Source organism: Ceratotherium simum, chromosome 1, assembly GCF_057802395.1.
Source record: "Ceratotherium simum simum isolate JZ-2026a chromosome 1, ASM5780239v1, whole genome shotgun sequence".
Taxonomy (NCBI): Eukaryota; Metazoa; Chordata; class Mammalia; order Perissodactyla; family Rhinocerotidae; genus Ceratotherium; species Ceratotherium simum.
In genome coordinates this window covers 95,676,306-95,689,545 of record NC_141900.1, presented here as the reverse complement: position 1 = coordinate 95,689,545, position 13,240 = coordinate 95,676,306, and the positions used below count along the sequence as shown (strand labels likewise).

At 39.4% G+C, this 13,240-nt stretch overlaps 1 protein-coding gene across 6 annotated transcripts in view; it reads left to right on the top strand.

Moving 5' to 3' along the window:
- Positions 1–2,534: 2,534 nt before the first annotated feature.
- BRAF (B-Raf proto-oncogene, serine/threonine kinase) overlaps positions 2,535–13,240 on the top strand; it is a 142,311-nt gene continuing 131,605 nt past the window's right edge. For 3 of the 6 annotated variants that reach the window (XM_087431761.1, XM_087431762.1, XM_087431767.1), the window contains exon 1: positions 2,535–2,842. In XM_087431761.1, coding sequence (XP_087287887.1) covers positions 2,708–2,842 — 135 coding nt within the window. In that variant the 5' untranslated portion in view covers positions 2,535–2,707. The remainder of the gene's footprint in view (positions 2,843–13,240) is intronic. The other 3 variants (XM_087431760.1, XR_015552411.1, XM_014787688.2) reach the window with 3 other exon arrangements.

The following is a 13,240-nucleotide window of genomic DNA, read 5'->3' as shown; positions in this document are numbered from 1 at the left end:
AGCTCAGGCCTCACGAAGAGAGTATGTGTAGGTATTCTGGCTGACTGCCCCCACTAAGGTCCCAGCTTCAACTACTCATTGAGATAGCCCTAGGCATTGAGTTTTCCCAGCTGAGGTCCCAGATATAATGGAGCAGAGATAAGCCATCTCTCCTATGCCTTGTCTGAATTCTGACTAAGAGGGTAACTTTATATTTTGTAAAGGACAAAACTATAATGTTTGATCCTCACAATAATACAGTTAAGTAGGTTGGACCGGCATTATTACCACCCTCATTTTACAGACTAAAACAACAATAAACAGGAATTTGAGCTTACCTGCTTTGAGATTATACAGCCAAAATGTAGCATGCTGACACTAAAATCCTGATCTTTGGACAGCCAAGTTTATGCTTTCTCTATTGTTTCCTATCTGGATACTGTGGGACTTTAGAATGGCCTACAGGAAATCAAATAAGATGTATATAGAATTTGAAGACAAGGTCAGAAAATATTAAATGAACAGAAACTAACAAGAATCAATATTAAATGGAGGAGACCAGCTATCTTGCAGAGAAATAACCACGTAAGATATGATCTACAGATTGTTGCTGATAAAGAAGGCTATAATTTCAAATTGAACCAATGAAAAAAATCTTAGGATTTTTAATGTTATGAGGAAGTGTTATGATAATATAATATTTTTAGGGGCTGATTTTTTAAAAAAATGAAATAGGACTGTTAGAGAACTAAAAACTCTGCCAGTTGTGTTTCTCATGAAATCAAGGGGAAAACATGCCATGACTGGCTGATGGTGCTATTTTAGTCTGCTTAGAAGCATGTCCTTGGGCTGGCCCGGCGGCTTAGCAGTTAAGTGCGCGTGCTCCACTGCTGGCGGCCCGGGTTCGGATCCCAGGCGAGCACCGACGCACCGCTTCTCCGGCCATGCTGAGGCCACGTCCCACATACAGCAACTAGAAGGATGTGCAACTACGACATACAACTATCTGCTGGGGCTTTGGGGAAAAATAAATAAATAAATAAAATTATTAAAAAAAAAAAAAAGAAGCATGTCCTTATAGTAAAGAAGGGCGCTTCAGACTAGTATAGCTTGATGACATTATTCCTTATGATAATCTTCATGTACTCTACTTTTGCCAAGCCACCTTTTGATTTAAATTTAGTTCCTCAAGGAGACTTTTGTATTTGGAAGAGAAAGTACAATGAAGCTAACAAAGCATAAAGTGCTCCCTCCACAGGTCATATTTCATATTTTTCAATCAGAGGAATATTAGTATTCTGATTAATTAAGCAGCCTTACACAACTCCTTACCTTGGGAATAAAGATCAGCTCCCGGGCTCACCGTGACTCTATCAGTATGCAGACATCTGCTTCAGAAGTCAGTAGGGCAGCTTTCTACCTCTTGAATTATCGTGAATACGATAAGGAGGTCACTGGTGACTTCTCCCTTCACGAGAAGTACAAAAATGGAGAGTCCATTCAAAGTTTCTCATGACTTGATGTTTAGGTTACTTTGGTGATTAACTGCACACCACCAGGAGCCCACAGTAACTTCCACTATGTTTCTCACTCCTATTTCTCCCTTCCTTAATTGTTTTTCCCCAAATACTCCCCTTTCCTTTTAAATAAATGTATTTTTAATAATGAAGTGGGTTTCTTTAATTCCATTCTGTAATGGGGCCTTCCAAAGAGAATTTAGCTCTCCTGTCTTACTTCTTTTCAAGCATGTTTTGCACAGAGAATGCCTTGGAATATTCTGTTTATGAAAGGCACAAAAGTTATTTATTTTCAATAATTTTTCTTGAAAATAAAAATGATTCAGACGCCTAGAATGCTCTGTGCCTTGTCTAGGCCCTAGCACATAGAAAGTGCTCACTTGTTATTTGTTAAATGAATGAATCTGGAAAACGAAAAATACACTAAAAGAAAACATTTTATTCCTCAACGATGGGAAAAAAAAGCTTTTAGACTTCCATTTAGACCCATGTTAACAGGCCAAATCCTTTAACGAAAAGGATACAAGCATCACTCTGATAATTTAGCTGTCCCTAAATATATTTCTATCAATTTCTGCTTGGATGTTTCAGCCTCGGGGGTTTCAGGTCTTATTTTTACGACAGATTCGTTCCTTGTAATGGAAATAACACAAGTGGTATGTGCTTCCCTGTCTTCCTCCCTCTAGGATTTCAACTTCTCCTGGAACATCCCCCCTGCTCTTCTAGTAAATCCCGCATTACAGAACAGGCTTAGGACGGAGCAGAAAAGAATAAAGTAGGACATCGGAGCCATGGAAACAGCGGAGCGCAGTGGAGCGGGGGAAACTAGTGAGCACGCGAGTGGGCAGGAGGGGAAGGAACCCTCTCCTGGCGACGGCGCGAGGGCGCTCCTACGATTACGTCACGCACACCAGGTGACGTCACGACCGTGACACGCGGGTGACGCCGTTGCCGCGGCGACTTCTAGTCGTCTCCGCCCCCTTCCCCCGCCCCCCGCCTAGCGTCCTTCCCCCAATCCTCTCAGGCTCGTCTGCGCCTGGGGCCGCGGGCTGGTTCCTGAGGTAGCCCGGGCGCTCTCCCGCCGCCAGCGCTGCCCGGGCTGTCCCTCCCCGCCGCCCCCCGCCCTCCACCTCCGCCTCCCCCCGCCCTCCGCCTCCCTTCCCCCTCCCCGCCCAGCAGCGGTCGCTCCGGCCCCGGCTCTCGGTTATAAGATGGCGGCGCTGAGCGGCGGCGGCGGCGGCGGCGGCGCGGAGCAGGGCCAGGCTCTGTTCAACGGGGACATGGAGCCGGAGGCCGGCGCCGGCGCCGCGGCCTCTTCGGCTGCGGACCCCGCCATTCCCGAGGAGGTGAGTGCCGGCGCGCCCTGCACCCCTCCCGTCTCCGGGCTCGGTTGGCTGGTGTTTATTTTGGGGAAAGAGGTGGCGGTGGCGGCTCTGGTGCCTTCAGCCTCCTTCTCCTTTAGGCTGTGCGGGGTGGGAGAGGGGCATCTCCCCTTGTCCCTCTCCATCATGCAGCTCCTCGCTACGTAAACACACACAATGGCCCGGGGGGGTTTCCCTGGCCTGCACCCCAGATTGGGGGATTCGGGCAGCGGTGGTTGAGCAGGAGGCTATCAGTAGGGGGCGAGACTCAGGGTTGGTCCGAGAAGGTCACGGCTGGCTGAAGGTAGCCAGCCTCGCATCGCTTAGATGTTTTCGTTATTTTGGGTGGGGGGTCGGGAGTGGGGGAGGGTGACTGTGGCGGCGGCGGCGACGGCATCATCATCCAGGCGGAAGATGTAGGTTAGTCGCCAGGACCGGGACCCCAGGCCGACTTACTGTTGTGTGTAATTATTACATGGTCATGGAGGTGATGGGGCGCATCATTCCCTCTCTACTCTCCCTGACTGTCCCCCTTTTCAGGCCGCTGCCCTCCCTTCCACTTTTCTGCTGGTTTGGGGGATTTCTCTTCACGTCTTTTAACCAGCGGATGGTTTTGATTTAGTCTTTACCTTTTCAGCCCTAAATCCCACTGTTTGCACTCTCTTTTCTATCCCAGCCTCAGGCCCCGGTTCCTAATGTTTGTCAGTGCTCTGTCGCTGGCTGGTAACCCACATCCCATTCCCATCTGGCGCCCCACTCATTTGCCAGTTATCGGACCTGCCTGCCTTCTAACCTCAGGTCTCCTTAAGACCATTTTTGCACTTCTCTTATGCTAGTCCTCTTGAGGCCCTCTACATCATTCCACCAGTCCCTAACATTGTTATCTGTTATCTTCACAAATCCATCTGGACGCTTTGGAGCTACTTACTTTCTGAATCCTGAAGCTGTCAAGATTCCATCAGGTTTCACTTGTACTTCTGGCACTTTTTGGTTACTCTTCTGTTGTGCATTCACACCTCTATGTTTATTCCTACCCATTTTTAATAGGTTTGATTGATTTCTTTCTGTCGTCCTCCTTTTTGTCCCAATTTTTTCTTCGCTTTTTCCTCTTTAGTCTTGGCTTCTCTTAGCCTGTTTTTGCATTCTTTAGCCTCTTATCACCTTGTCAAATTATTTACATTTCGTTATTACATAAAATTTATTACATTTAGTATTTTTTATTTTATCACATAAAATAATACACATTATTATACTTTACAGATAGTGAGAATATATGGCATAATAATTGTGCTTTGTAATTATTGACTTGATAATATGACTTATTCCATTGACTTTGCTCAAAGTTCTCTTTCCTTCCTACTACTTAACTGATATTTTCCCAGTTCTCATAACGCCTTGTTCTGACCATGCAATTCTCTTTTTCCTGCTTCATCATCTTTACTTCGGAAATCCATCCGATATGCTTGCTCTACTCAGTATCAGTTTGTTCACAGTAATGTTTGTTTTTGTCCACCTATGCGCAGGATGTGTCCCGTACCATAGTTTGATCTAATCTAAATTTCTCATGTTTTTTCTTCTTTCTTAACAAAATCACACCACTTTCTACTTAATTTCCAGTTTGCACTTCTCCTCAAATCAGTTTCCTTGAACATCTGTTCATTTTCCCCAACTTCTTAAATTCTAAGGATAGAGTTCTTTCCTTCTTCCATTTCTTAGTTTATTCTGTTTTTCTTGCCCCGTTACCATTCATTTGGCCTTGTTTCCTGGCTTTTGGTAGTTAACTTGCTGAAGCTTCCTCTTGTCTTCCCCACACCTCCACATTCCTTCTTATTTATAAACAGTTTTGTACCGTTGACATGGAAATTTATTTTTAGGATACATTGTTTTTAATGGATAAATACTAGGGGGTCACATCTGCTGTCTATTTTTTCCATGAATCGGATATGCCTTTGTCTTACGAGGCACAGGTGCCTCTAGTCTTACTTTGCTCTGTAGTACATGTGTGGTTTTGTTGAATTCTTTGTTTCTCTGATTATAGCATTGTTTACATTGAGAACTTTGTTCCAGAGTTATTAGAACAGTTTGCAATGATACAGAGAAGGCTTTTCTTAAGTACAGTCTCCGCTGCCTTATTTGAAAGGCCCAGATTGTTTGAGCTCTACCCTCTGAAGATTCTGACTCAGTAGGTGAGAGCTAGGACCATGAGGTTCTGTATTTGGCACACTTCCTGGGCAGTTCTCTGGTATCTATGCTGAGAACCTCTAGGCTAGATGAACTTATTTTAAATTGCCATAATTGGAAAGTATATTGGTATCTCCTGAAACTATAAGAATACTCTTAACTAATTTTAATTTGTGTTTCCCACTGCCTCCTCCACCCAGGTTTTAATGTTTAGTGGTGAATAGTAGTTTTCCCTTTATATTTTCTTATAGGAGTTGATAATAAATGTATTTGACTGGGGGAAGGGAGTAATAATAAATGATTAAAAATGGATCTCTTTTGAATATAGATATCATTGTTATGGATGGTAGAATAAATTCCTCCAAGAAATAATTTTAAATTTTAAATTGGTATTGTTAATTCAAGGGAAACTGAAATATACTGTGGTCTTTTAATTGAACTGTCTTCCTTATATGCGCTTAAAGAGATATAATTGCCAAGCACATGGAAAGAAATGAAAAATTCTGCTTGAGTAAATTGACATGTTTTATTCTAAAGAATTACCTTACCTGACAATAAAATACAGGTTTTTAAAAAAAAGTTTCTCAGAGGGAAATTTCACTGCACTAAAAATTTCTAATTAAGAGGGAAAGCACATTCATTATTGAAAAATTAGAGAGCTGTACGTACAAAAAGTAAAAAAATCCTCTGTAATCTTGCCACTATGATAAAATTACTATAAACATTTTAATGTATTTCCATATACTCTTTTTTATGCTTGTATAATACAATCTATGTGATTTTGTAATATTTTTTAATTTAACAATATAGCAAAACATTTTACATATCATTATACTGTGATTTTTTAACTAATATTCTTTGAATATTAGGTTGTTTCTGATTTTTTTTTTTTACTGTTATCAAATGTCTTGAGCATATAATGTAGATTTTAGTTTTTAAAATTATGTTGGAAAGTGACCAAATTTCATGTCCTGTATTTCTAAGTATTACTTTGTAGACGTTCAAAATAAAATATTCTGGTAACTGACAGGAGCTTATCAAATATTTATCAAACGAATGTGCTTATACTTTTGGCATTAAACATTTAGTTCTGACCATTTATATTTCCCTGATGTTATTTTCTTTCTATGACCATGTGGTTAATATGGGATAATATGACCATATGGTATAATAAATACATTTATTTAAAAAATATGTATTATACCAGTGTGTGATATTTATTAACTATTCTTCTTGTGCTGTGTTTCTGTAGAAGGGAGCTTCTTATAATTGCATTACAATTAAAATTGTATTATTTTCAAGATCTCTTATCACCAATCTTAGTTAAGCTGTGCAATTATAATAATGCGTTGACTAAGCACTATTCTGGGATGGAATTTCCTTTATAATGAGGTCCACTGTATTAAAACACATCTTTATGAGCCATGCCAAACCAGGTTGGATTACATCATGCTCCTAAAAAGTGGTAGTCCCACTAAGGTATGTGCTTGTGCAGTTCTGGCTATTGCTGTTAATACTTGTCTAGATTTATTCGAAGGCGGACAAAACATGCCTATTAGCCAAACTATAAAACAGCTGTTTGGTATTTCTAGTGTTGCCTTTCTGAACTCTTTCTCCTAATTTAATCAACTCCTTCCTTTAGGCGTTCACTCACCTCTTCTTTTGTTTAGAAAATTATCTGATATCAGTCACTTATATATTCTGGCTATTAAAGGAATCGATTGTCAGTAAACAGATAAGAAAGGAATGTTGATACTGCATGCTTGAATCCTTGAATGTTATAAACCTGAGAGCAAACTTGATTTAGTCGTATTTGGATAATAGGCCAGAAAAATTATATTAGGATAACAGGCTAGAGAAGTGTGACTTTTCTCAGTTCCCTGTCCCTTGCTTTCTTGATAAGGATGAGCAGGAAGCTGATCTGTTATAACAGCTGGAAACCTATGTTCTGTGAGTGGTGGGGAAGAGAGAAGGAGCAGGGTACATTGTTTTCTGAGACCTGATGTTTACCTTGTTGCAGAATGAGGCAACTAAGTATTTTTCCTTTTTCCAGTCATAAAGTTGTTTTCTTCTTTAGAATTGCAAAAGTGCATTTTGTTTTCTTTGACACCTTGATATTAATTTAGCTGAGTACTTACTGAACATTTTGTGTCATAATCCCCTTGTTTTAGGAAATCCAGTATGTTCCTATGCTTCCTATGTTTCTGCCTCAAATTGTCATTAAAATGTGCCTCCATTGTCAGTAACTCGTACTGGATTTTGTCTTCCCCAGAATTTGAATGGTCTTAAGTCCTGTACTCGTTGTCTTTCTCTATTTCATTTGCATTGGTTATTCTGTAGTCAGAATCAGCAATAGTTATGGAACTTCTGAATTCAAAATAGGTGAGCCTGGGGGGCCGGCCCCATGGCTTGGAGGTTGAGTGAGCACGCTCCGCTACTGGCGGCCTGGGTTCAGATTCCGGGTGCACACTGACACACCGCTTGTCTGGCCATGCTGAGGCCGCGTCCCACATACAGCAACTAGAAGGATGTGCAGCTCTGACATACAACTATCAACTGGGGCTTTGGGGAGAAAAAGGGAAAAAAAGGAGGAGGATTGGCAATAGATGTTAGCTCAGGGCTGGTCTTCCTCAGCAAAAAGAGGAGGATTGCCATGGATGTTAGCTCAGGGCTGATCTTCCTCACCAAAAAAAAAAAAAACAATAGGTGAGCCTGTTTAGGAGCTTTTCTGTTTTCTAAGGTTAAACAGTGCTTGCATAGTCATAATGTTATGGATAACTTAATGTTAATATAAGAACCAAAAATATAGCCTCATTTGTTCCGTTCCTCCTTTAAATATTTGGTGGAGGCATTGACATGTTCTGGGAGGTAGTTTTTACTTTTCAGTTTCTTTTGGCTGCCAACCTAATTTACTGTAATATATAATTAGCATGGTAGTCAGAAGAAACTCTTAATACCGCCTCTACCCTAACATTAAGCAATTATTTTTTTCTCCCCTCTACCCTCTAAGATTATTTTGGTTTCCATGTTTTCTCTTGGGCTTAAAAAACTGTTATTCTTGTTCCTTCCCCTATCAAGACTATGCATATAGAGAGAAATTGATGCTCAGTAACATTGCATTCCTTTCTGGGCCCTGGGAATGCCCTCGATACAGAATATAAAAATTGCTCTGAACTCAATTAACTTTATACCTGCTGGAAGCTCTGTAACATCAAATGAAACATCATTTTCTTTCTTGTAATGTAGCTGCAGTTATTGACAGCACTTTTGGGACCAATGTACCATAGGATAGTTGTTTTCAAATTACTCTAGAGCTCTAGGACAATTTTTTAAAAACACTTTACCACTATAAGAAATAAAAATTTTAAATTGCCCCCGTACATACATACGTGAAGCAATTTTTGTCAGTTTTGTACATTTTTTTGTCCTCACCTTCTGTAACAGTACCTGGCACATATGTACTCAGGTAATTTAGTGAATGAAACCCTATTAGATATGATGCACTCTGATTTTCTATACTATTCAATTCTCTTTTTTCGTGCTAGTCATAAATCAGTTTACTAGATAGACAACCCAATTGATTGCAACAGGCAGTTTGAAAAACACTGTTTTGGAAGTTTCAAGACCTTTTTCAGAGGTTATGTCAATGCTCTGTTTAGTCTTCCTACACTTTGACTATTGAAGTTATTCATTTATCTGCTTTACATGTTGGTTTCCTTGAAAAAAGGGTTTTATGGCTGGAAACATTTTTAGAGCTGTTGGGTATGGAAGAGAGATTTGTGCTGGCATGAATCTTCCCAAGTGTAATAATCTGTGTAAAAAATTTCAACAGCTTGTGTCTAAGGCAAGGGTCAGCAAACTTTTTCTATAAAGGGTCAAATGGTAAATATTTTAGGCATTGTGGGCTAACTACTGTATCTCTGTCACAGATTCAACAATGGCATTGTAGCACAAAAGCAGCTAATAGACAATATGTAAACAAATGAGCGTGACTATGTTCCCATAAAACTTACTCATGGACACTGAAATTTGAATTTCCTTTCATTTTCATGTGTCATAAAGTACTCTTCTTTTGGTTTTTTTCAACCATTTAAAAATGTAAAAACCATTCTTACCTTGTGAGCTGTACAAAAACAGATGGTGGGCCAGATTTAGTTCATGGGCCAAAATTTTCAGACTGCTGGTCTAAGGGAGACTAACTATATCATGTTTGAGGTTCTGAAGTTAAGGTGTGGTTTAGAGGTCTATAGACAATTCATAATTGCTTTTTTAAAAACATCAGGTATATTGGGATATAATTTACACATACTATAACGTCCTTTTTTTTTATTTGGTAAGGAAGACTGAGCTAACATCTGTTGCCAATCCTTCTCCTTTTGCTGAGGAAGATTGGCCCTGGGCTAACATCTGTGCCCATCTTCCTCTACTTTATATGTGGGACGCTGCCACAGCATAGCTTGATAAGCGGTGCGTAGATCCGTGCCCAGGATCCGAACCTGCGAACTCTGGGCTGCCGAAGCGGATCGCACAAACTTAACCACTGCACCACCGGATCATCCCCTATAATGTACCATTTTAAATGTACAGTTTGATGAGTTTTGGCAAGTGTATATAGTCCTGTAACTGCTGCCGCAATCAAAATATAGAACGTTACCGTCATCCCCAAAAGTTCCCTAGTTCCTTTTTGTATTCAGTCCCCTCCCTGCACCCTCAGTTCCTCACAAACACTGGTCTGATCTCTAGTTTTGCCTTTCCGGAAAGTCACATAAATGAAATCTTACAGTATGTATTTGGCTTCTTTCATTTAGTTTGGTGTTTTTGAGAGTCACCCATGTTGTTGCATGTATCAGTAATTAGTTTCTGTTTATTGCTTAGTAGTATTGTATTGTATGAATGTATCACAATTTATACATTTACCAGTTGATGGATAGTAGGGTTGTTTCTAGTTTTCAACAGTTATAAATAAACTTTTAAACTTTTGTGGGTTGTAGGTTTTTGTGTGGACATTGGTTTTCATTTCTCTTGGGTGAGGACCTAGAAGTGGGATTGATAGGTTGTATCGTAAGTATATATTTAACTTTACAAGAAACTGCCAAACTTTTCTGCCACTGTAAAGTTAGGGTTGGTTTAGGGTTTGTGTTGCCACCTACAATGTATGAGAGTTCCAGTTACTGTGTATCCTTGTTGGCACTTGGTATTGTCAGTCTTCTTAGTTTTAGCCATTCTAGTAGGTATGTAGTAGAAGCTCATTGTGGTTTTTAATTTGCATTTTCCTAATAACTAATGATGTTGGACATCTGTTTATCTGCTTATTTACTATCTATACATTTTCTTTGGTGAAGTATCTGTTTAAATCTGTTTATTCAGTATTTATCTTCTTAAGGAGTGTAAGAGTGCTATATATATGTTACAAATATATATAATATCCTTTATGATATGTTTTTTATATTAGATATATGTTTTGCACATGCCTCCCAGTCTGTGGCTTGTCTTTTCATTTTCATAAGTCTCTTTTGAAGAATAGAAGTCTTATTTTTGTTGGAGTCCAATTTATCAATTTTTCTTTTATGTTTCATGCTTTTTTTAAAGATTTTATTTATTTATTTTCCCCCCAAAGCCCCAGTAGATAGTCGTATGTCATAGCTGCACATCCTTCTAGTTGCTGTATGTGGGACGCGGCCTCAGCATGGCCGGAGAAACGGTGCGTTGGTGCGCGCCCGGGATCCGAACCCGGGCCGCCAGCAGCGGAGCGCGCGCACTTAACCGCTAAGCCACGGGGCCGGCCCTCATGCTTTTTTTATCCTATCCAGTAACCCTTTGCCTAACTTAAGGTCATAAAATTTTCTCTCATGTATTCTTCTAGAAGTTTTATAGTTTTAGCTTTTACATTTAGGTTTATGATCCATGTGGAGTTAATTTTTGTATATATTGTGAGATAGGGGTTAAGTTTTATTCATTGTTTTTCATATGAATGTCCAGCTGTTTCACATTTGTTGAAGAGACTAACCTTTTTCTGTTGAATTACCTGACACCTTGATTGAAATCAATTGATTATGTATGTGAGTTTTATACTCTGTTTTATTGATCTGTATGTCTCTTCTTAGGCCAGTACCACACTGTCCTGATTACTGTAGTTTTATAGTTAAGTCTTAAAGTTAGGTAGATCCAGATCATAGGATTTTTAGAACTTTAAAATTTGATTTTTGAACTTCCTTGTGTTAACTATACTAATGGGAGGAGAAGGTCCATAATTTTCTTCCACTTCTCAAAAGTGTCTTCTACCCAAAAAAGGCTAAGACTCACTGCAGTATTTAGTTAATACACCCCTATCTTGAATTATTTGGTGGCAAGGTTCATGAAAAGTGGCAGATAAAGAAAACATGTTTTTTCCAAAATTAATTTCTTTATAGGAAATGAAGGACATATCCTAATAGGTTGCACCAAAAAATCAGTAATATCCTTTTTACCATATTGCAAACATATTAACTGTAATTAAGATATTTATGGGGGAAAGTGAATATATTAAGATGTTTATTCACCAAAATGTGGACGATAACTAGTTTATAATAATAGCTATGTTATTCTCCATCTTCATTATAAGAGTTCTTCCATTTGAAGCCTGTGTCATGTTCTGTGATGTTGCAGAATTAGTACCTTTATTAATCTTAGAGGCATCATTAAATCATTATGTGTTTACCAAGGATAAGCATATGGTAGTTGTTGGTCATATTTCTACCTTTTTCATTGGGGTCCATACCCTTCACCTTGATTGATTGATTGATTGATTTATATATATATATATGATCAGCCCTGAGCTAACATTCATGCCAATCCTCCTCTTTTTTCTGAGGAAGACTGGCCCTGAGCTAACATCCATGCCCATCTTCCTCTGCTTTATATGGGACGCCACCACAGCATGGCCTGACAAGTGGTGCGTCGGTGTGCGTCCGGGATCCGAACCAGTGAACCCCGGGCCGCCGCAGTGGAGCGCGCACACTTAACCACTTGCGCCACTGGGCCGGCCCCCCTTCACCTTCTTTTAAATTAGACTGGTGATAACTTTTTACTGCTTAGCCTGGGGAGATTTCCTACAATAGAAAATGATATTTCTGGTCATGATTTTCACTTAAGAGTTAAAAAACAAAAAATCAGGAAACGTGTTCAAAGAACATAAGTCTTGAATACCCGGCCAGTACAGGGGCGTGTGACAATTGGGAAGGTAGATACTGTCCAGGCTTTCATTCATGTTGTAAGGTGTGTTATTCCAATTGTATTTGGCTGCCTTGCAAATTTTGAAACTGCGCTTTCAGGGGGAGAGAAACAACATTTTGGCAGCCTGTTTTTAACTGTTTTTCCAAAATAAGTGTTTAAAAAAACAAACAGGTATGTATCTCCTTATTGTAAAGGATGCTTTGGGTTTAAATTGAGAAATATTCTACTCTTGTTTTATATTTTTTCTTGCACATTTTAAAATATATAACCTTTAAGTTAATAACACCAGAGAAATTCGACTTTCTATTTTTAGTACAGCTTAAATTAAATAAAATTTAAGGGTGCTTTGAATTAGTCACTTACCTTTGAATATTTTGAAACAGTTTAAAATACTGCTTGGGGTTGTTCCTCCCTTGGCCTCGGGTTTTTAAAGATTTTATTTATTCAGTTTTTTCCCCCCAAAGCCCCGTAGATAGTTGTATGTCATAGGTTCACATCCTTCTAGTTGCTGTACGTGGGACTCGGCCTCGCGTTGGACAGAGAAGTGGTGCCTCGCGGCGCACCCGGGATCCGAACCCGGGTCGCCAGCATCAGAGCGCGCGCACTTAACCGCTAAGCCACAGAGCCGGCCCGGCCTCGGGTTTTTAAACTGTATTTTCAACATTGCAGCATTTTGTAAAATAAATTTCTGTTTAGGCTTATAGATATATTTTTAATATTAAAGGAGATTACTAGCTCTAGCAGTAACGTAAATAGTTATTAGAACCTGTATTTTTTGTATTGTCAACTTGGATCTAATCCTTTTTCCTCTGTTTGAAAGTTTATACTTTGTACTTGGAAATTTCTCTGTAGCTTAGAGGGAAAAAACAATTATTAATTTAAGAGTCTTAAGTAGGTATGATTGTTTTTAAAGAGTTCTTATTAGCATAATTTCTAGTAATTTTGTATGAAGGTAATTTAATTCTCATTCATTATAAAAACATCCTGTCT